Source organism: Mobula hypostoma, chromosome 3 (assembly GCF_963921235.1).
Source record: "Mobula hypostoma chromosome 3, sMobHyp1.1, whole genome shotgun sequence".
NCBI lineage: Eukaryota > Metazoa > Chordata > Chondrichthyes > Myliobatiformes > Myliobatidae > Mobula > Mobula hypostoma.
The window spans coordinates 2,087,944-2,112,454 of NC_086099.1; the positions used below are offsets into that span (position 1 = coordinate 2,087,944).

The 24,511-nt window shown below is 45.5% G+C and overlaps 1 protein-coding gene across 1 annotated transcript in view; it reads left to right on the forward strand.

The window, feature by feature from the left end:
• Positions 1–1,232: 1,232 nt before the first annotated feature.
• The window catches only part of wdr32 (WD repeat domain 32), a 72,248-nt gene continuing 48,969 nt past the window's right edge, over positions 1,233–24,511 (forward strand). Inside the window, exons 1-2 of the mRNA XM_063042559.1 lie at positions 1,233–1,937; positions 2,035–2,148. Of these exons, the coding sequence (XP_062898629.1) occupies positions 1,696–1,937; positions 2,035–2,148 (356 nt within the window). The 5' untranslated portion in view covers positions 1,233–1,695. The remainder of the gene's footprint in view (positions 1,938–2,034; positions 2,149–24,511) is intronic.

A 24,511-nucleotide genomic window follows, 5' to 3' on the forward strand; every position in this document is an offset into this window, starting at 1 on the left:
ACCACCGACATTGAGTTGGGGTCTGAGGTGATGATGTTTTACGTAAAGTGTTTTAGAGTGCTTTGTGTGTAGGTTTTGGAGATCAAAAAATGTGTTATGAGTTTCATTAACATAAACCTACAACATTTCATTAAAACAGTAAACTTGTCACGAAGTTCCCGTGGACCCCAGTTTCTTTCTTGTAGCCCCAATGAAATCGGGCGTGGTCCCTCGGGGGAGGGGGGCATATGGCCCATGTTGAGAACCAATGGTTTAGGGAGCACTTGCAAGGGGATGTAGTAGATCTAGAAAGGGGGCACGACAAGGCCTTGGCGAATCAGATTAAAGAACAGGAAGATGGCCAGAGTGAGGGTAGGACAGATCAGAGATAGTAAAGGGAACATGGAGTTGGAGGAGGTAGGGAAGGATGGGGTGTCTAGGGAGGGGTAGCACCTCTGGTGGGGGGGGGGCCTGCCGTGCCCTTTTCAGGGCAGCTCGTCCACCTTTGGTCCCCACCTGGCGCTCAGCTCTCACCTGTGGCTCCAAGTAGCTGTTAACACACACAGCGGCCACACTCCCCGGTAAACCATCTTGGCAGACGGGCCAAACCAGGTGAGGGTAGCCGGTGGGTCTTCTACCCTCGGTGAGGTAGGGGATCTGCCTATCCCAGCGTGTGAAGTCTGGCCCTGGCGGATTGAGCGGAGGAGACTGATTAATGGTCCAACGGTCAAGAAGGCAGGCCAGCAGGTGTTGGTGGAGTGCTAAGAGCACAACAAGGCAGTTAGATGTCCTGGTCATCCCACATGGTGATTTCTTTAAACTCACCCGGTAGAAGGCAAAGGCAAACCACTGCTGTAACACACATCAAAGTTGCTGGTGAACGCAGCAGGCCAGGCAGCATCTCTAGGAGGAGGTACAGTCGACGATTCAGGCCGAGACCCTTCGTCAGGACTAACTGAAGGAAGAGTGAGTAAGGGATTTGAAAGCTGGAGGGGGAGGGGGAGATGCAAAATGATAGGAGAAGACAGGAGGGGGAGGGATGGAGCCGAGAGCTGGACAGGTGATAGGCAAAAGGGATACGAGAGGATCATGGGACAGGAGGTCCGGGAAGAAAGACAAGGGGGGGGGGGACCCAGAGGATGGACAAGGGGTATATTCAGAGGGACAGAGGGAGAAAAAGGAGAGTGAGAGAAAGAATGTGTGCATAAAAATGAGTAACAGCTGGGGTACGAGGGGGAGGTGGGGCCTAGCGGAAGTTAGAGAAGTCGATGTTCATGTGTGTTGCTTGAATTTCCAGCATCTGCAGAATTCCTCGTGTTTGCGTTTTAAAAGCAGTGCTGTAACCGGCCGAGTACATGACTGACCTCCCGATGTGTCAGAGCGGCGAGGGGGGCAATCGTCCGCCGGCTGGGAACTCCAGGTGCGACCTACCGACCAGGGACGGAGCGCGTCAAACGGGCTGATATACCAGAACGTGCCGGCGTTAATAAACAGAATATACGAGAACCCGCAGTAAACACGGTGACAGATAAGTCTCACTGAGCTCCCTTCTCCTCCGCCCTTCGTCCCGGGGCCGCACTGCGGTTTCTCCCCGGCATCCCGGTACTGTAGTCCAGGCCGGAGCAGAGAGAGCGCGGACCGGAAGTGGGGCTGCCGTGCCGGAAGCGGAGTGGCGGACGGGAGTGGCGGACGGACGCGGAGGGCCCCCAAACGGCGATGAGCGCGGAGATTCGGCCCGTCCGCCCGCTTCTCGCCGGGGGCCGCCGCGGCCGAGCCGGCGTCTTCTCCTGGGTCAGGAGCCGTTCGCTTGGCCGCGGCCTCGGGCCGCTGGTGGACCCCAGCCGCGACACTTACTGCATCATGACCAGCCTGTACTACTCGATGAACCCCGCCGACTCGGTGACGCTCGGCACCAAAACGCACGGAGCCGCCTTCAACCTGGAGTACTCGCCCGACGGGTGTGTCCCCAGCTTCAGCATGTTTAACACAGTTCCTCCCAGCACCTCCGTGACCCAGGCGACTCGGTGCTAAACGCTTCCTCCTTCCTCTCCACAGGTCAGTTTTGACGGTGGCATGTGAACAGACAGAAGTCCTTTTGTTTGACCCAGTTTCCTCAAAGCACATCAAAACTCTGTCTGAAGCCCATGAAGATTGTGTCAACAACATCAGGTCAGTTTATAGAAATGTTGTGATTATGGATGTGTATGTTGTTGTGTAAAGCCGGGCAGATTGGGCTCGTCAGCGCATCGAGCAGAAAGAACGCTCTGATCTCAGACCTCAGTGCCTTGCGGCTATACGCACTCGTGGGGAAGGCATCGGGAGTAAATCCCGAGGGGAAATCGGGAACTGGAGCCCCCGAATGCAGCTCCTGCAGCGGCGCCGCTGGTGCCAAACTGTATCGGTCTTTGTGGTTCCTTTGGATTCATCAGCAGCGTGGAGAGGGAGAGTCTGCTGCCTGGACGATAACTTGCTCTCCAGATACTGTACCGCAGTACTGTCCTGGCAGCGAGGACGCAGCATCCCTGGTCGACCCGAACCGACTGATGGCCCTCGTGAAAGCCCTTTCCTTTTAACGTTTGCGATGGATAGTGCCCTGGATTTTTGTAATCACAGATATTTATTTAAGAGATGTTTACGTTGTGCATGGTTATTGATATAAAACCAATTGCAACACTGGATTTGAGGACAGGTGACGAAATATAAGGCCAAAATTGGAGAGAGGTCACTGGAACTAAGTTACATCAAGTCAGGTTGATTGTCATTTAACTGTATATATGTATGTAACTTGTACAACCATTTCAAGCAGGTGGGGCTCGTCAGCTTTGGACGGCAGCAGAAGGAAAACTCTGACTTTAAACTTCCACTGCCTTGCGCCCATGAAAAAGGCTTCGAGAGTGAACCTCGAGGAAGAAATCCGGAGCCGGGTCCCTAAGGCAGTTTGATGTTGCTTACAACTTCACTCTGGCAACCTCTGCGACAACACTGGTGCCAAGCTGTATTGATGCTTGCCCTTCCCTTGGACTACGTCAGTGATGTGGAGAGGGGGAACCTGCTGCACGGGCAACAGCCGGTTCTTCAAATCTTCCCGTCCTGGAGAGGACAGAGTCCACCAGAGGCACAAACCCATGATCCCCTGGGATCGACGGCTGCCTACTACTATATAACCATATAATGTATATGACAACATTCCTTTGAACCAGGGTGTAAAGCAGAGTAGTACACAGAACACACGATAACTTATGAAGGTACGGATAAAATCTGCAGATGAATCACACATAAATAACAAAACTAAAGTGCAATAATATTAAATATTGTAAGGTATGGAACAGATTAACCAGTGACACTTCAAATATGATGCAGTGGACTGGGAGTTCAAAAACCTGATGGCCAGGGGAAGAAACTGTTTCTCATCCTGCCCGTTCTTGTTTTTATTCATCGTAGTCTCCTCCCTGATGGTAGAAGGTCAAAGAGGATACTGGATGGATGTGTGGGATCCTTGATAATACCAAGGGTCCTGTGTATGCACTCCTGATGGATGGTAGGGAGATCCCTATGAGTCTCTCAGCCGTTCTCACAGTCCTTAGTAGGAACTTCTGGTCGAATGCTCGACTGCTCCCATTCCAGATGGAGATGCAACTTGTCAGGATGCTCTCAACAGTGCTGCTATAAAATGCAGTTGAGATGGGGGGTGGGAGCCTTGCTTGCCCCAATCTCCTCAGGAAGTGGAGGTACTGTTGTTCCTCCTTGTTCAGGGAGGTGATATTGAGGGACCAGGTGAGGTCATCCATGATGTGAACTCCCAGGAACCTGGTGCACTTAACCCTCTCTACAGAGGAGCCATGTATTCACAGAGGGGGATGGTTCGTCTGCATCTTCCTGGAGTCCACAATGATTTCCTCGGTGGTTTCCACATTCAGGCTTAGGTGGTTGTTCTCACACCAATCCACCAGTCGCTCCCCTTCCTCTCTGTACTCCGTCTCGTCATCGTTGTTGATGAGGCCAGCCACTGTTGTATCATCTGGAAAACGTGATGACGTGGTTTCAGCTGGATCGTGTGACACAAGCATGCATCAGCAGTGGGCTGAGCACTCAGCCAATGCTCAGTAGGATGAGATGCTGCTGCTGTCCACTGGACTGACTGGGGCCTTACTGTTAAGAATTCCAGTATCCAGTTGTAAAGTGAGATGTTGAAACCTAGTGAGGACGGTTTCCCCGACAGTTTCTGGGTATGATGGTATTGAACGTCAAACTGAAGTCTATAAACAGTAGTCTGGGATATGAGACCCCATTTTGCAGGTGGGACAGGACAGAGTGGAGGGCAGAGGCTATTCCATCATCAGTGGATCGATCTGAGCAATAAGCAAACTGGAAGGGGTCCAGTGTAGCCGGGAGAAAGGCTTCTATGTGCTCCATGACCGGCCGCTCAAAGCATTTCATAATGGTTGATGTTACTGCCACCAGCCCGTGGTCATTTAGGCAGGTTACTGCCGCCACCTTAGGCACTGGAATGATGGTTACATCCTTGAAAACTGAAGGGACAATGGATTGTTCCAGAGGGATGTTGATTATATCCGTCAGCACCTCCATCTGCTGGGCCGCGCAGTCTTTCAGAATCTGACCTGGTATGTTATTGGGCCCCACAGCTTTGCGTGGGTTGACTGTGGCCAGGTCTTCCTCATCTCAGCTTCAGCCAGACGGAGTGTCTGCTCTCCGGTGGAGGGGTAACTTCTTCGCCAGCACTTTGTTCTGTGATCCAACCGGGTGTAAAAGACATTCAGCCTGTCAGGTAGTGAAGCATGCTGGTCACTGATGCCCAGGGTAGCCTTGTAGTCTAATCCTCTGAATTCCCTGCCACATGCACCTCATGTCTCTGCTATCAAAGAAGTAGCTGTAAATGCCCCCATTTCGCCTTCCCGATGGAGCGGGAAGGCACAGTTCTTCATTCCCTGACAGCTGTCACATCCTCTGATCCAAACCAGCTTCACCATATCTGCGAGTGATGGGACAAGAGACTGGCATGAGAGATCTTGCCAAATGCAGAGAAAGATATTTTGCCGATAACAACGGATGGATTCATTGTTGTAAGGAGTTACAACTCCAGACGGGGCCCAAGAGTGAGGAAGAGGCCAAAATGTGACCGATCGTGCTGACCCGTCCTCACAGTGTTGTAAGAATGGGTCAGTGCTGGACTGAGGCTGTGCCTGCAGCTAACCGGCTCCTGGGCCAGCTGCAGCGATGACCGACATTGTGGCTGTGAACCCACTTTTGTCAACTTCACTTCTAAATACTATTTGCTTACTTATTGTTGGCATGATTTGTTCTATTTTTTGCACATTGGGTGTTTGACGGTCTTTTTTAATGGGTTCTTTTGGGTTTCTTTGTTTCATGGCTGCCTGTAAGGAGACGAATCTCAGATTTGTATATCGTGTACATACTTTGATAATACATGTACTTGGAATTTTTATATATATGTACACATGGGAAGAAGGGTTATTGATAGAGTTGTGTGCCAGGAATCTGCCACAAGTACTTGGCCCCTCACTGGTGCTCCCATTGTGGTGAAAGTGATATTACAGTGTGGTGTGTTATGAACTGAGTTACAACGCAACGTGCCTTTGAGGTATAATGCGAATCCATTTGTGTGCTTGTGCAGAATTGCAGTTGTATTTAAAGCTGTTTGACCCTGAATCTCCTTCTATCGACTGCTGAGTATTTCTAACAATTTTTGTCTTTAATATCCATCATCTTTGTCTTCGTGGTATCTAAATTGTTTTTGTTTTACTTTCGAGGTTTTGGAAACAATATTAGTATCTGATTAGCTTTTAGAACAATATTAAGGTGTACTTGAAAGAGTTTGAAAGTTATTTCCTTAATTGGTAAATCAGTTTATAACTGTCACTTGTACAAAAGCTTTGTTTTGCATGACACCCATACAGATCTTTTCATTTCAACAATGCATTGAGGTAGTATATGGTAGCAGTAACAGAATCTATTAGGCTTAGAATGCAGAGCAGGCTCAAAGGCTACTCGCCTCAGATTCTGTTCCTGAGTCCTACATCTTAATGCAGAAGAGCGTTCCCAATACAGATAATGCACACTGCAGGCAGTGTGGTTGGCAAGATAGTGGCACATGACAATGTAGGCAGACAATAACTCCTGAGTCCTACGTCTTAATTCGGCCAGAGACTCATTCCACCAAGATGCAACACAGAGCATCATAGGAAGTCATTCCTGCCTGTGGCCATCAAACTTTGGAGGGTCAGACACCCTGAGCCAATAGGCTGGTCTTGGACTTATTTCCTGCATAAATAATTTACTTATTACTATTTAACTATTTATGGTGTTATTACTATTTATTATTTATGGTGCAACTGTAACGAAAACCAATTTCCCCGGGGATCAATAAAGTATGACTATGACTATGACTGTGACTAAGAGTGTTCCAGATACAGATAATGCACACTGCAGACAGACAATAAGGTGCAAGGCCTTAACAAGAAAGACTGTGAGCTCAAATGCCCATTATTTAATTGTTTAACAGTGGTTTAGAAATGGCCCTTGGGCTGGTACATGCTTTCAGGCTTTTTTAAATCTTCTGCCAGATTGTGGAGGGAAAACAGGATGTCTTGGGTATGTGGACTTTGAGAATGTTGGCTTCTTTACCAAGGCGGCTCGAAGTGGGGACAGAGTACATGCAAGGGAGTCTGGCTTTTGGTTAGTGCTGAGCTCCCTGCAGTTTCTTGCAGTCTCGAGCAGTACAGTTGCCATAACAGGGTATAATACGCCTGGATAGGATGAAATTGGTCCAGCATTACTTTGAATAATATAGAAGAGCAGGGTGAGTCGCCTTAATGACTATCATTCCATAGCAAAGGGTCAAATGTTCATTTATTATCCAAGTATACAACTCTGAAATTCCTCCTCACCAGATATCCAAGAAACCAGAAAAGACTGACATGTTGGAATGGGAATGGGACGTGGCATTAAAATGGGTGGCCACTGGGAGAGCCCACTTTTTCTGGCGGGTGGAGTGTCGGTGCTCGGCGAAGTGGTCTCCCAATCTATATTGGGTCTCATCAGTATACAGGAGGTCACACTGGGAGCACTGGGCACAGTATAAGACCCTAAAAGGCTCACAGGTAAAGTGACATCTCACCTGGAAGGACTGTTTTGGGTTCGGAATGGTAGTGAGGGAGGAGGTGTAGGGACAGGTGGGACACTTGTTTCGCTTGCAAAGATAAATGCCGGGATGGGGATCAGTGGAGAGGGACAAACAGCAAGGGAGTTGCATTGGGAGTGATCCCTGCGAAAAGCAGAAAGTGGAGGGGGAAGGGAAAGATACGCTTGGTGGTGGGAAATCGCTGGAGATGGTGTAAGGTTTGGAGAATTATGCGTTGGACGAGGAGGCTGATGGGGTGGTAGGTGAGGACAAGAAGATCCCTATCCGTGGTGGGGTGCTGGCAGAATGGGGTGAGCGTGAGAAAGAAGAGATGCGGTTGAGGGCAGCATTGATGGAGGAAGAGAAGCCTTTTGTTTTGAAGAAGGAGAACATCTCCCTAGTTCTCAAATGAAATAGAAACATTGAAACACAGAAAACCTACAGCACAATACAGGCCCTTCGGCCCACAAAGCTGTGCCGAACATGTCCTTGCCGTAGAAATTACCCGGAGTTACCCATAGCCCTCTATTTTTCTGAACTCCAAGTACCTGTCCAGGAGTCTCTTAAAAGACCCTCTCGTATCCGCCTCCACCACCGTTGCCGGCAGCCCATTCCACGCACTCCCCACTCTCTGCATAAAAAACTTACCCCTGACATCTCCTCTGTACCTACTCCCCAGCACCTTAAACCTGTGTCTTCTTGTGGCAACCATTTCAGCCCTGGGAAAAAGCCTCTGACTATCCACATGATCAATGCCTCTCATCATCTTATACACCTCTATCAGGTCATCGCTCATCCTCTGTCACTCCAAGAAGAAAAGGCCGAGTTCACTCAACCTCTTTTCATAAGGCATGCTCCCCAATCCAGGCAACATCCTTGTAAATCTCCTCTGCACCCTTTCTATGGTTTCCACATCCTTCCTGTAGTGAGGCGACCAGAACTGAGTACAGTACTCCAAGTGGGATCTGACCAGGGTCCTATATAGCTGCAACATTACCTCTTGGCACCTAATCTCAATCTCACAATTGATGAAGGCCAATGCACCGTATGCTTTCTTAACCACAGAGTCACCCTGCACAGCTGCTTTGAGTGTCATTCAGAAAGCCTCATCCTGAAAGCAGATGTGGTGGAGATGGAGGAATTGAGAGAAGGGGATGGCATTTTTACAAGTAACAGGGCAGGAAGAGGTATAGTTCAGGTAGCTGTGAGAATCAGTGGGTTTATAATGGACATCGGTGGATAAGCTGTCTCCAGAGATAGAGACAGAGAGATTGAGAAAGGCGAGGGAGGTGTCGGAAATGGACCAGGTAAATTTGAGGGCAGGGTGGAAGTTGGAGACAAAGTTGATGAAGTCGACGAGCTCAGAATGGGTGCAGGAAGCAGCAGAAATGCAGTTGTCGATGTAGTGTAGGAAAAGTGCGGGATGGACACCAGTGTAGGCTGGTAACATAGACCATTCCACATAGATGACAAACAGACAGGCATAGCTGGGACCCATGCGAGTGCCTATGGATATACCTTTTGTTTGAAGGAAGTGTAATGATGAAGTATCTTGGGTAATGATGAGTTTGAGTACAGAGAGGAAATTAAGAACCTGGTGGCATGGTGCGAAGACAATAACCTATCCCTCAACGTCAGCAAGACGAAGAAATTTCTTGTTGATTTCAGAAGGAGTAGTGGACTGCAAGACCCAATTTACATCGGTGGTGCGCAAGTGGAACAGGTCAAAAGCTTTAAGTTCCTCGAGGTCTATATCACAAATGACCTGACTTGGTCCAACCAAGCAGAGTCCACTGCCAGGAAGGCCCACCAGTGCCTTTACTTCCTGAGAAAACTAAAGAAATTTGGCCTGTCCCCTAAAACCCTCACTAATTTTTATAGATGCACTGTAGAAAGCATTCTTCTAGGGTGCATCACAACCTGGTATGGAAGTTGTCCTGTCCAAGACCGGAAGAAGCTGCAGAAGATCGTGAACACGGCGCAGCACATCACACAAACCAATCTTCTGTCCTTGGACTCACTTTACACCGCACGCTGTCGGAGCAGTGCTGCCAGGATAATCAAGGACATGACCCACCCAGCCAACACACTTTTCGTCCCTCTTCCCTCCGGGAGAAGGCTCAGGAACTTGAAGACTTGTACGGCCAGATTTGGGAACAGCTTCTTTCCAACTGTGATAAGACTGCTGAACGGATCCTGACCCGGATCTGGGCCATACCCTCCAAATATCCGGACCTGCCTGTCGGTTGTTTGCACTACCTTACTTTCCCTTTTCTATTTTCTATTTATGATTTATAATTTAAATTTTTACTATTTACTATCGATTTGTACTCCAGGGAGCGTGAAGCGCAGAATCAAATATCGCTGTGATGATTGTACGCTCTGGTATCAATGGTTTGGCGACAGTAAAGTAAAGTGGGAAGAGCCGAAGGAGAAATTATTCAGAGGGAGGACAAGTTCTGCCAGGTGGAGGAGAATGGTGTTGGAGGAAAACTCGTTGGGTCTGGTGGCCAGAAAGAAACAGAGGGCTTTGTGTCCTTAGTGGGAGAAGTAGGTGTATAGGGCCTGGACATCTGTAGTGATGATCCGGGCCAGGGAACTTGAAACTATTGAAAAGATCAAGTGCGTGTGAAGTGTCACGGATGTAGGTAGGAAGAGATTGGACTGGTGGGGTGAAGTTAAAACTGAATCGAGGTATGCAGATATAAGTTCAGTGGGGCAGGAACAAGGCAAACAAAGAGGTCTACCTGGACAGGCAGGTTTGTGGCTCCTGGGTAGGAGGTAGAAACGAGTTGTGGGGTAAGGGAACTATGAGGTTGGTGGCCATGGGTGGGAGACCCACAGAGTTAATAAGGTTGGTGATGGTGTGGGAGACAATGGACTGGTGCTCCTTGCAGCACCTACGGTGATGAAGTTTTTTGAGATGTTTGTTATGGCGAGAATCAACTCCTGCCTAAGCAAGGATCTGGACCCGCTGCAATTTGCCTGTCACCACAATAAGCCTGCTGCAGATACAATCTCATTGATTCTTCATGCAGTCTTGGATCACCTGGATAATACAAATACCTATGTTAGAATGCTGTTTATTGACTACAGCTCAGCGTTTAACACCATCATTCCAATAGCTCTGATCAAAAAGTCCCAGAACTTGGGTCTGTGTACCTCCCTCTACATTTGGATCTTAGACTTGCTAACTGGAAGAGCACAATCTGTCCAGATTGGAAATAACATATCCACCTCGCTGACATCAACATTGGCATGCGTGCTTAGCCCAGTGCCCTACTCTCTGTGTACCCGTGACTGTATGGCTAGACACAGCTCAAATGCCATCTATGAATTTGCTAATGATACATCTGTAACGCGCTGTAAAGATTCACAGCTAATGAAATGGCTTCTCTGTAATGTTCACTGCTGAGGTAATGGTTGCTCTGTAGCAGCAATGTTTGGGTTATGACTGAAGATAACAGGACTGTGGTATGCATGTTAGCCAATCAGGAAATTGTTGCTCTGTTTTGTGGCTCTGGAAGGAGACTTTTTCCGGTTTATTGTCGAGAGATGAAGAGGGAAGACGTGTGTGGAGAGGGCAGGTAGACCACCGGATGGTAGCATAGATCAGCGACACTCGAAGAATGGCGAATGAGTGAGCTCCAACTTGCATTTTTGACTTTTTATTAAAATGGGCCCTTTTTCTTAATTTCATTACCAGCCCTATATTCAGATGAAGATTCATAAAGTTCAAACATTTAATTACATATGGTGTACGGTCTGATATTTTGTGGTGCGGGTTTGTAACTGGGTGGTACATCACACAGCATCCACAGAAAGGTGATTTCTCAGAGGCTGTTTTCCCCTGGACGGACAAGAGCTGGCCGAGCCCGAGGGTCATAGAAACATAGAAACATAGAAAATAGGTGCAGGAATAGGCCATTCGGCCCTTCGAGCCTGCACCACCATTCAGTATGATCGTGGCCACATCTAACTCCCTCTTAACTACAGCCAATGAACTGGCCTCAACTGTTTCCTGTGGCAGAGAATTCCACAGATTCACCACTCTCTGTGTGAAGAAGTTTTTCCTAATCTCGGTCCTAAAAGGCTTCGCCTTTATCCTCAAACCGTGACCCCTCGTTCTGGACTTCCCAACATCGGGAACAATCTTCCTGCATCTAGCCTGTCCAATCCCTTTAGGATTTTATACGTTTCAATAAGATCCCCCCTCAATCTTCTAAATTCCAACGAGTATAAGCCTAGTCGATCCAGTTTTTCATCATATGAAAGTCCTGCCATCCCAGGAATCAATCTGGTGAGCCTTCTTTGTACTCCCTCTATGGCAAAGATGTCTTTCCTCAGATTTGGGGACCAAAACTGCACACAATACTCCAGGTGTGGTCTCACCAAGGCCTTGTACAACTGCAGTAGTACCTCCCTGCTCCTGTACTCGAATCCTCTTGCTATGAATGCCAGCATACCATTCGCCTTTTTCACCGCCTGCTGTACCTGCATGCCCGCTTTCAATGAGTGGTGTATAATGACACCCAGGTCTCGTTGCACCTCCCCTTTTCCTAATCGGCCACTATTCAGATAATAATCTGTTTTCCTGTTTTTGCCACCAAAGTGGATAACTTCACATTTATCCACATTAAATTGCATCTGCCATGAATTTGCCCACTCACCTAACCTATCCAAGTCACCCTGCATCCTCTTAGCATCCTCCTCACAGCTAACACTGCCACCCAGCTTCGTGTCATCTGCAAACTTGGAGATGCTGCATTTAATTCCCTCATCCAAGTCATTAATATATATTGTAAACAACTGGGGTCCCAGCACTGAGCCTTGCGGTACCCCACTAATCGCTGCCTGCCATTCTGAAAAGGTCCCATTTATTCCCACTCTTTGCTTCCTGTCTGCTAACCAACTCTCTATCCACATCAATACCTTACCCCCAATACTGTGTGCTTTAAGCTTGCACACTAATCTCCTGTGTGGGACCTTGTCAAAAGCCTTTTGAAAATCCAAATATACCACATCCACTGGTTCTCCCCTATCCACTCTACTAGTTACATCCTCAAAAAATTCTATGAGATTCGTCAGACATGATTTTCCTTTCACAAATCCATGCTGACTCTGTCCGATGATTTCACCGCTTTCCAAATGTGCTGTTATCACATCTTTGATAACTGACTCGAGCAGTTTCCCCACCACCGACGTTAGGCTAACCGGTCTATAATTCCCCGGTTTCTCTCTCCCTCCTTTTTTAAACAGTGGTGTTACATTAGCCACCCTCCAATCCTCAGGAACTAGTCCAGAATCTAAAGAGTTTTGAAAAATTATCACTAATGCATCCACTATTTCTTGGGCTACTTCCTTAAGCACACTGGGATGCAGACCATCTGGCCCTGGGGATTTATCTGCCTTTAATCCCTTCAATTTACCTAACACCACTTCCTGACTAACATGTATTTTCCCTCAGTTCCTCCATTTCTCTAGACCCTCGGTCCTCTACTATTTCCAGAAGATTATTTATGTCCTCCTTAGTGAAGACAGAACCAAAGTAGTTATTCAATTGGTCTGCCATGTCCTTGCTCCCCATAATCAATTCACCTGTTTCTGTCTGTAGGGGACCTACATTTGTCTTAACCAATCTTTTTCTTTTCACATATCTGTAAAAGCTTTTACAGTCAGTTTTTATGTTCCCTGCCAGCTTTCTCTCATAATCTTTTTTCCCTTTCCTAATTAAGCCCTTTGTCCTCCTCTGCCGAACTCTGAATTTCTCCCAGTCCTCAGGTGAGCCACTTTTTCTGGCTAATTTGTATGTTTCTTCTTTGGAATTGATACTATCCCTAATTTCCCTTGTCAGCCACGGGTGCACTACCTTCCTCGATTTATTCTTTTGCCAAACTGGGATGAACAATTGTTGTAGTTCATCTATGCGATCTTTAAATGCTTGTCATTGCATATCCACCGTCAATCCTTTAAGTATCATTTGCCAGTCTATCTTAGCTAATTCACATCTCATACCTTCAAAGTTACCCTTCTTTAAGTTCACACTACCATTACTGGCAGAATCTCATTTGGTGATGAAAAGACATACAAGAGCAAGACAGATCAGCTGGTTGGGTGGTGTCACAGTAACAACCTTGAACTTAACGTCAGTAAAACCGAATAGCTGATTGTGGACTTCAGGAAGGATTAGATGAGGGAACACACATCAGTCCTCATCGACGGATCGGAAGTAGAAAGAGTAGAAATTTCAAGTTCCTGGGTGTCAGCATCTCTGAGGATCTATCCTGGGCCCAACATATTGATGCTGTTACAAAGAAGGTACAATGGCAGCTATTTCATTAGGAGTTTGAGGAGATTTGCTGTGGTGTGTCACCAAAGACACTTGCAAATTAACAGCTGTACCCGTGGAGAGTGTTCTAACTGGCTGCATCACTGTCCGGTATGGTGGGGTGGGGGCCACTGCACAGGATTGAAGAAGCTGCAGTAAACTCCATCATGAGCACTGGCCTTCCCAGCATCCAGGGCATCCTCCAAGAGTGATGCCTCAACAAGGCGACAGCCATCATTGAGGACCCCATCACCCAGGACGTGCCCTCTTCTCATCGCTACCATCAGGAAGGAGGTACAGGAGTCTGAAGACACACACTCAATGATTCAGGAACAGCTCCTTCCCCTCCGCCATCCGATTTCTGAATGAACATTGAACCCATGAACACTACCTCTCTACTTTTTTTCTCTTTTTGCACTATTTTAACTTTTTAAATATACTTACTGTAATCTACAGTTTTTAATTATGTATTGCAATTTACTGCTGCTGTTTACCAACAAATTTCAAGACATATGCTGATGATATTGAACTTAATCTGATTCTGATAACCTGTTCAGACATTTGAAATCTAGTGCAGAGACTATTCTATATGGAAGGCGCATAGTCTAGCTTTTGTACTGACTATTCTGATGTGAATGGATTACTTCCTTTCTTGTTGCAACGATGGATTTGGTGGAATCCGTGTGGCTGTTTCAAGACTGGACTCTACTCAGCATCAGAATAAGAAAGGTTTGATGTCCTGCTGATTGGGATTATAGTATTACATTTTCTTTGATGGAGGGTGTTTCCATTTCTCACCCTTTTTGAATTGTGACTCAGGACTCGCGCCACCAAGTTAAAGAACAGTTACTAACCCTCAACCATCAGGCTCCTGAACAAGAGGAGATAACTACACTCATTCTATTTCTGGCATTCCCACAACCCATGGACTTACTTTAAGGACCCTTTCCTGGTTGTTTCATGCTATTATTTTTTTTTGCTACTTGTACTCAGACCCCACCTAATGCTGAGGATGTGTTCCTTGGAGGCGGAGCGCTATGCAAATCAGCACTATGCAAATCAGCACTGTGCAGGGTCATTTACAACATTATGTAAATGAACATGTGTGCCTGCTTTAAAAATAGCAAACCTGAGATATATGATATATGATTTTATGTAAACACAGTAATTTGTGGAGTAACGAACATGCAAATAGGCGTAACCTGTACGTCCGTGCAGCGCAGCGACAGGAAGTGGGTGGTGTTTACATCTTAGGGGAGGGACCAGGCTGTGGGTTCTTCTCTAACTTTGGCTTCTTTCCTCTCATGAAGCAGTTATCAGTAGCAGGAAATCCTGTAAAGAGCATCTCTCTTTGCCTTACTGTTTCGCTCCCATTATCGATGAACTGGTCCATGATTTGTGCGATCATGGTGATGCTAGTGCTGAGGAATTTCATGGTGAGGTTTCTTGCCTGCGTTTCCTCTTCTTCATCTGTGTCCTCAGATTCGCCAAGGATGCGTTGCTTTGCCAATTCTCGAAGCTCTTCGTTATTAAGGCTCTCACCATAAGAATGCAGTCACAAGGATTAACGTCCTCTAATCCCACTTCATTGGCCAGCTCAACGACGTTTAGGGTGACTGGTTCCACCTGAAATCCTTGGATGTCATCGTATGCTTCCGGCCATAGCTTCTTCTGCACTTCGTTTATGCAGTTTGAAGTTACTTCATCCCAGGCTGCGCTGATACTGTCTAGTTTTCATGACATTGCCGTTTTTCCAAGATTGCCTGATGGATTGTTTGTCTTGACCTTTTGTTCCTCTACAATTATTTGAATGTGCGATATTCCTCCTTGATCCATTGGTTGGAGTAATGACGTGGTGTTAGGTGGAATGTAAACCACTTCTACAGGAATGTGGTTCCAAAGCATGTCAAGATTCTCAGGGTGGCCTGGGGCATTATCAAGCTTGAACAATGCTTTAGGTTCAAAGTTGTGCTCCTCACAATACCCCTTCACTGCTGGACGAAAATGTGAAACAAACCAATTTCGGAAAACATCAATCATCACCCAGACTTTCTTGTTTGATTTCCAAATCACTGGTAGACTTGACTTTAAAAGACCTTTCATTGCTTGTGGTGTTTCAGAGTGATAACCAATCATAGGCTTTAACTTAAAGTCTCCTTTTGCACTGCCTCCGAGCAGGAGAGTTAGATCATAAGACATTCAGGCAGAATTAGTCCATTTGGCCCCTCGAGTGCTCCGCCATTCAATCATGCTGATCCCTTTCGCCCCCTCCTCAGTCCCATCCCTGGCCTTCTCACAGAAAACCGACAGCACAATACAGGCCCTTTGGCCCACAAAACTGTGCCGAACATGTCCCTACTTTAGAACTACCTAGGCTTTACCCATAGCCCTCTATTTTCCTAAGCTCCATGTAGCCATCCAGGTGTCTCTTAAAAAACTCTATCGTATCCGCCTCCACCACTGCTGCCGGCAGCCCATTCCACGCACTCACCGCTCTCTGCGTTTATAAAAAAAAACAACAACAACAACAATAACTTACCCCTGACATCTCTGTGCCTACTTCCAAGCACCTTAAAACTATGCCCTCTCACGCTAGCCATTTCAGCCCTGGGGAAAAGCCTCTGACTATCCACACGATCAGTGCGTCTCATCATCTTGTACACCTCTATCAGGTCACCTCCCATCCTCCGTCGCTCCAAGGAGAAAAGGCCGAGTTCACTCAACCTATTCTCATAAGGCATGCTCCCCAATCCAGGCAACATCCTTGTAAATCTCCTCTGCACCTTTTCTATGGCTTCCACATCCTTCCTGTAGTGAGGTGACCAGAACTGAGCACAGTACTCCAAGTGGGGTCTGACCAGGGTCCTATATAGCTTGAATAAGGGAACATTACCTCTCGGCTTTCAAACTCAATCCCACGATTGATGAAGGCCAATACACCGTATGCCTTCTTAACCACAGAGTCAACTTGCGCAACTGCTTTGTGTGTCCTATGGACTCAGACCCCAAGATCCCTCTGATCCTCCACAATGCCAAGAGTTGCTATTAATGCTATGTTCTGCCATCATATTTGACCTACAAAAATGAACCACCTCACACTTATCTGGGTTGAACTCCATCTGCCACTTCTCAGCCCAGTTTTGCTTCCTATCAATGTCCTGTTGTAACCTCTGACAGCCCTCCACACTATCCACAACATCCCCAACCTTTGTGTCGTCAGCAAACTTACTAACCCATCCCTCTGCTTCCTTATCCAGGTCATTTATAAAAATCACAAAGAGTAGGGGTCCCAGAACAGATCCCTGAGGCACATCTGGTCAGTGGCCTCCATGCAGAATATGACGTCTACAACACCACTCTTTGCTTTCTGTGGGCAAGCCAGTTCTGGATCCACAAAGCAATGTCCCCTTGGATCCCATGCCTCCTTACTTTCTCAATAAGCCTTGCATGGGGTACCTTATCAAATGCCTTGCTGAAATCCATATACACTACATCTACTGCTCTACCTTCATCAATGTGTTTAGTCACATCCTCAAAAATTCAATCAGGCTCGTAAGGCACGACCTGCCTTTGACAAAGCCATGCTGACTATTCCTAATCAGATTATGCCTCTCCAAATATTCATAAATCTGGCCTCTCAGGATCTGCTCCATCAGTTTATCAACCACTGAAGTAAGACTCACTGGTCTATAATTTCCTGGGCTATCCCTACTCCTTTTCTAGAAAAAGGGAACAACATCCGCAACCCTCCAATCCTCCGGAACCTCTCCCGTCCCCATTGATGATGCAAAGGTCATTGCCAGAGGCTCAGCAATCTCCTCCCTCGCTTCCCACAGTAGCCTGGGGTACATCTCATCCGGTCCCGGTGACTTATCCAACTTGAGCTTTCCAAAAGCTCCAGCACATCCTCTTTCTTAATATCTACATGCTCAAGCTTTTCAGTCTGCTGCAAGTCATCCCTACAATCGCCAAGGTCCTTTTCCATAGTGAATACTGAAGTAAAGTATTAATTAAGTACCTCTGCTATCTCCTCCGGTTCCATACACACGTTTCCACTGTCACACTTGATAGGTCCTATTCTCTCACATCTTATCCTCTTGCTTTTCACATACTTGTAGAATGCCTTGGGGTTTTCCTTAATCCTCTCCAACAAGGCCTTCTCATGGCCCCTTCTGGCTCTCCTAATTTCATTCTTAAGCTCCTTCCTGCTAGCCTTATAATAGAAACATGGAAAACCTACAGCACAATACAGGTCCTTCGGCCCACAAAATTGTGCCGAACATGTCCCTACCTTTGAAGTTACTAGGGTTACCTATAGCCCTCTATTTTTCTAAGCTCCATGTACCTATCCAAAAGTCTCTTAAAAGACCCTATCCTATCCACCTCCACCACCGTTGCCGGCAGCCCATTCCACACACTCACCGCTCTCTGCGTAAAAAACTTACCCCTGACCTCTCCTCTGTATCTAATTTTCTAGCTCTCTATTATTACCAAGTTTTTTGAACCTTTCGTAAGCTCTTTTCTTCTTGACTAGATTTACAACAGCCTTTGTACACTACAGATCTTCTCCTGGTAAACTTTGATGCCATTTCCAATCAAAAACCTATCAAGCTCTGCCTTAAGTGCACCCAACAACCTAGCCTCCTCAGCTGCCTGTGGTAATAAATTCCACTCTTTGGCTGAAGAAATGTTTTAACCGATCCTTTGCAGCCTGAAACCCAGATGTACGCTTCTCTTCTCAGGAAGTGGAAGTACAAGAAGGCACTCTTCTAAAATAGGCCGGTTCATCCGCATTGACTGCAAGCTCGGGAGTGTAATTGTCCTTTTTGATTGTGGCTTCAGTGTTGCAGGGAAGTCCTGGGCTGCCTTGCTGTCTGTACTAGCCGCTTCACCAGAGATACATATGCTATGGAGGTTACTGTGCTGCTTAAGTCTATCAAACCGATCTCTGTTGGCTGTGAATGTTACTGGTGTATCAAGTTTTTCTTCTTGAATATGATTGAAGATGCTCCTTGCCTTTTCCATCATTATCAGCTGGCTTAGGGGCACGTTTCATTGTGTGTGTTCATCTGTCCATATATTTTGCCTATTTTCCATTTTTTTTCAAGCAAGTGAAATGAGTCACCTTCATTAATAACTTTGAGGTCGTCGTTGCAGAACCTTTTATCTTGTCTGCATTTTTTTATAATTGTCCTGATCATCGATGTAGTCAATTTAAAAGAGAAGCCAACATCAACCTGACACTCACCAGCTTCCGAACGCTGTATCACTTGCAGTTTAAATGCTAATGCTTTTCCTAGATATCTTTGATGTACTACCCTCACTGGAAGTTGCAGGCTGTTTTCCAGATATTCCGGCTGGAAAAAAAAGGGGGAAAGTTGGCGAGGGAGCAAGAATGTTTACACATGCAGGGAGGGCAATGTGTGAACTGGCATGTGATTGGCTGTGAGTGGCTCAGAGCATGTGTAAAGTGCTCTCATTGGCTGCGTGAATCTTTGCTGTCATGGCGTCTGCTCTTCAGAAGTTTTAAGTGTTGCTTGGAGTGAATTTTTGTAATTTTTAAAAATTTCAATAAAGAGTTGAATAACCATGTTGTAACAAATCAGCACTATGTGGGGTCTGAGTGTATTTGCATTTGCACAGTTTCTTGTTCATTGATCATGCTTACAATTACTGTTCTATAGGTCTGCTCAGTATGCCCACAGGAAAAAGAATCTCACGGTTGTATGTGGTGACATGTATATACTCAGATAATACATTTTACTTTCAACTTTGAATTTTGGTATCGGATTATTGTGGTGGGTTTTAAGTTAATGTGTCCGGTTGATTTTTTTTTTAAAGTCGGAGATGTGCTCTTGTGACGCGAAGTGAGAATATGTGAAATTTTGATTAGCTGCCAAGAGGCTGTAGGATTATGATAATTCAGCCTGTGATGATTTGGGTGATCAGTGATGGTGGAGAGAATCCACAGCTTTAAATACCTGGCCATGAACATGTCAGATGACCTGTCCTGGGCCCAGTACATCGATGCAATCACAAGGCAGGCACCAGTGCCCTCCCTCCCTGAGAAGGTTAAGGACATTCAGTTGTCAGTGAACACTCCACCAAACTTGCTCAATTCCAATGTGCAGGAGCTGAAGGAACTGCACATTGCTCTGTATTTACAGGAGGTGTTATCTCAACAGTAGCATCCTGCATTGTACTGCACAGTCTTCTCACACCTCCCATCAGGCAGGAGTTCCATACCACCAGCTCACAAACAGATACCTCCCTTCAACCATTCCATTCTTCAATCAACCTGCACAATGTTAAATTAGCCTAGAGTCAGTAATATAAAGCAGGATACCAGAAGTTTTTTCAGTTATATAAAGAGTAAAAGGGAGGTGAGAATTGATATTGGACCACTGGAAAATGATGCTGGTGAGGTAGTAATGGGGGACAAAGCCCGAAATCTCGACTGTACGCTTTTCCATAGATGCTGCTTGGCCTGCTGAGTTCCTCCAGCATTTTGTGCGTGTTGCTCGGATTTCCAGCATCTGCAGATTTTCCCTTGTTTCTGACTCACCAGTTGTTGGAGCTTCCAGATACAGGTGTATTTTTACTAACAATCAACTGAAACACCTTGATTGCTCACAGGTCTTCAAAAACAGATCTTCATTTAACTGATTATGTGATTTCTAAAGCCAATTGGCTATGCCAGTGATGATTTGCTTTGTCATGTGAAAGGGGAAGTAAATACTTATGCAATCAGTTTTTTTTGTTTTGTATTTGTAATTAATTTAGATCACTTTGTAGAGATATGTTTTCACTTTGACGTGAAAGAGACTTTTTCTGTTGATCGGTGTCAAAAAAAACCAAATTAAATCCACTGTGATTCAATGTAGTAAAATAATAAATCATGAAAACTTACGGGGAGGTGGGGGTGAATACTTTTTATAGGCACTGCATGCTTCTCATCAGTCTGGGCATCAAATTATACAAACGGCAGAGTTATGTTGCAATTGTACAATATATCAGTGAGGCCACACTTAGAATATTGTGCTCAGTTTTGGTTACCCTGTTATAGGAAAGATGTGATTAACTGCAAATAGTGCAAATAAGATCTAGTCAAGTCAAGTTTATTGTCATTTATCTATATACATGTATCTAACGTATGTAATGTATATAGAAATGAGACAACGTTCCTCTGAACCAGGGTGTAAAGCAGAGTAGTACACAGAACACACGATAACTTATGAAGGTACAGATAAAATCTACAGAAGAATCACACTTAAATAACAAACTAAAGTGCATTCATTTTAAATATTGGAAGGTATGGAACAGATTAACTAGTGGCACTTTGAAGATGATAAGGCTGGGAGTTCAGAAGTCTAAGAGCTTGTGGGGGAGATTTACTAGGATGTTGCCAGGACTCCGACTGAGTTATAGGGAGAAATGAGACAGGTTGGTAAGTTGGTGGACAATAGGTTGAATGAATTCGGCCTTTTCTCCTTGGAACGACGGAGGATGAGAGGTGACCTGATAGAGGTGTACAAGATAATGAGAGGCATTGATCATGTGGATAGTCAAAGGCTTTTTCCCAGGGCTGAAATGTCTAGCGTGAAAGGGCATTGTTTTAAGGTGCTTGGAAGTAGGTACGAAAGAGATGTCAGGGGCAAGTTTTTTTTATGAAGAGCGTGGTGAGTGTGTGGAATGGGCTGCTGGCGACAATGGTGGAGGTGGAAACGATAGGGTCTTGTAAGAGACTCCTGCATGGATACATGGAGTTTAGAAAAATAGAGGGCTGTGGGTAAGCCTAGGTAGTTCTGAGATAAGGACATGTTCAGCACAGCTTTGTGGGCTGAAGGGCCTGTGTTGTGCTGTAGGTTTTCTATGTTTCTATGATACAACCATGGCTAACAAGGGAAGTCAACACCCACATAAAAGCCAGAGAGGCAGCAAAGATTAGTGGGAAGTTAGAGGATTGAGAAGCTTTTAAATACCAACATAAGGCAACTAAAACCCAGCACATCACACAAACCAATCTTCCATCCTTGGACTCACTTTACACCGCACGCTGTCGGAGCAGTGCTGCCAGGATAATCAAGGACACGACCCACCCAGCCAACACACTTTTCGTCCCTCTTCCCTCCGGGGGAAGGCTCAGGAGCTTGAAGACTCGTACGGTCAGACTTGGGAACAGCTTCTTTCCAACTGTGATAAGACTGCTGAACGGACCCTGACCCGGATCTGGGCCGTACCCTCCAAATATCCGGACCTGCCTCTCGGTTTTTTTGCACTACCTTACTTTCCCTTTTCTATTTTCTATTTATGATTTATAATTTAAATTTTTAATATTTACTATCGATTTGTACTCCAGGGAACACGAAGAGCAGAATCAAATATCGCTATGATGATTGTACGCTCTAGTATCAATTGTTTGGCGACAATAAAGTATAAACAAAATCATTCAGGTAAAAATACAATTTGAAAGTAAGCTAGAGAATTATAGAGAATACCGGAAGTTTCATGAAGTGTAAAAGAGAGGTGAGAGTGGATATTAGACCGCTGGAAAACAATGCTGGAGAGATAGTAATGGAGGACAAGGAAATGGCGGATGAACTGAATAAGCATTTTGCACTGTGGAAGACACTAGCAGTATAGTGGAAGTTCCAGTTCTTAGGGGGTCATGAAGTGTGTGAAAATACTATTACTAGGGAGAAGGTTCTTGGAAAACGGAAAGGTCTGAAGGTAGGCAAATCACCTGGACAAGATGGTGTACACCCAGGGTTCTGAAAGAGGTGACTAAAGAGATTGTGGAGGCATTAGCAATGATCTTTCAGGAATCACTTGATTCTGCAAGGGTCCTGGAAGACTGGAGAATTGCAGTCATCTCTTCACACCTTAAGAAGGGAGAGAGGCAGAAGAACAGTTAGTATAGGCCTTTGTTCCACCGAGATGCAGCACAAAGCGTCATAAGAAGTCATTCCTGCCTGTGGCCATCAAACTTTACAACTCCTCCCTTGGAGGGTCGGACAGCCTGAGCCAATAGGCTAGTCCTGGACTTATTTCCTGGCATAAATTACATATTACTATTTAACTATTTATGGTTTTATTACTATATAATGATTTATGGTGCAACTGTAATGAAAACCAATTTCCCCCAGGATCAATAAAGTATGACTATGACTAGTAGTTGGGAAGATGTTGGAGTTGATTGTTATGGATGTTGTTTTGGGGTACTTGGAGGCACATGATAAAATAGGCCGTAGTCAGCTTGGTTTCCTCAGGGGAAAATCTTGCCTGACAGATCTGTTGGAATTCTTTGAAGAAGTAACAGGCAGGATAGACAAGGGAGAATCAGTTGATGGTGTGTAGTTGGATTTTCAGAAGACCTTTGACAAGGTACCACACAAGAGGCTGCTTAACAAGCTATGAGCCCATAGTATTACAGAAAAGATTCTAGCCTGGATAAAGCAGTGGCTGATTGGCAGGAGGTAGAGTGGGAATAAAAGGAGCTTTTTCTGGTTGGCTGCCAGTGACTAGTGGTGTCCCACAGGGATCTGTGTGTTAGGACCAGTTCTTTTAACATTATATATCAAGATTTGGATAATGGAATTGATTTTTTTGTTACAAAGTTTGCAGATGATACAAAGACAGGTGGAGGGCAGGTGTTTTGAGGAAGTAGAGCGGCTGCAGAAGGGGTTAGACAGATGAGGAGAATGGGCAAAGAAGTGGCCAATGGAATACAGTGTCGGGAGGTATATGGTCATGCACTTTGGTAGAGGAAATGAAAAGATTACTGTTTTCTAAATGGAGAGAAAATTCAAAAATCTGAGGATTCCCTAAAGGTTATTTTGCAGGTTGTGTCTGTGTTGAGGAAGGCAGATGCGATGTTAGCATTCATTTCAATAGGACTAGAATATAAAAACAAGGGTGGAGTGTTGAGACTGTGTAAAACACCATGAGGTCTCGTGTAGTATTGTGAGCAGATTTGGGCCTCTTACCTTAGAAGGGATATGCTGAAACTGGAGAGGTTTCAAAGCAGGTTCCCGAAACCTATTCCAGGATTGAATGGCTTATCATATGATGACCATTTGACTCTGGGCCTTTATTCACTGGAATTCAGAAGAATGAGGTTTCAATGACGATGGTGAAAGACCTTGATAGAGTTGATATGGAGAGGAGTTTTCCTATGACAGGAATGTCCAAGATCAGAGGACACAGACTCAGATTAGAAGAGCATCCTTTCAGAATGGAGATGTGGAGGAATTTCTTCAGTCAAAAAATGGAGAATCTGTTAAGCAGCCTCATGTGTGGCATCTTATCAAATGCCTTCTGAAAATCCAAGTAAATTACATCCACTGCTTCTCCTTTGTCCACCCTGTTTGTTACTTCCTTGAAGAATTCTAATAGATGTAACCCTGAGGTTTGGCCAGCATACATTTTTGTTTCGGGTAAGACAGCCTCTAGCCCAGCCAAACTGAGAAATCTCGTTCGTGTGGATGCTACGTGATATGTTGGCTGGTTACAAATCCGAACTGCAAAATATCAGACAGTACACCATATGCAATTAAAGGATTAAACTTTATAAATCTTAATCTGACTATAGGGTTAGTAAAGAAAATAAAAAGAAAAAGGGCCCATTTTAATGAAACAGTCTAAAGTACACATTGGAACTCACAGAATCATCCACTCAACCCCCATCGACCTCCCCTGAATGTCGCTCCGAGTCCACTCTGCCTGGTGATCTACCAACTCTTTCCATTTGCGTCTTCTCTCTTCACCTCTCGCCAACAAGAGACCGCCAAATCCCTGCTCCCAGACCCACAAGAAAGAACAACCCGCTTCTCATTGGCTAGCACACATTCCCAAACCCCTAGCACTGAAAAATTACAGAGAGGCCATTACATTAGCAGTGAAACCTTACAGCGCATTACACAGATTTGTCAGGCAAGATTTCCCATTACCGAAACCAAGCTGACTTTGACATAATCATTAGTACCCATGTACCCTGAAATCTCATTCTTAATAATAGACTCCAACACTTTCCTAACCACTGAGGT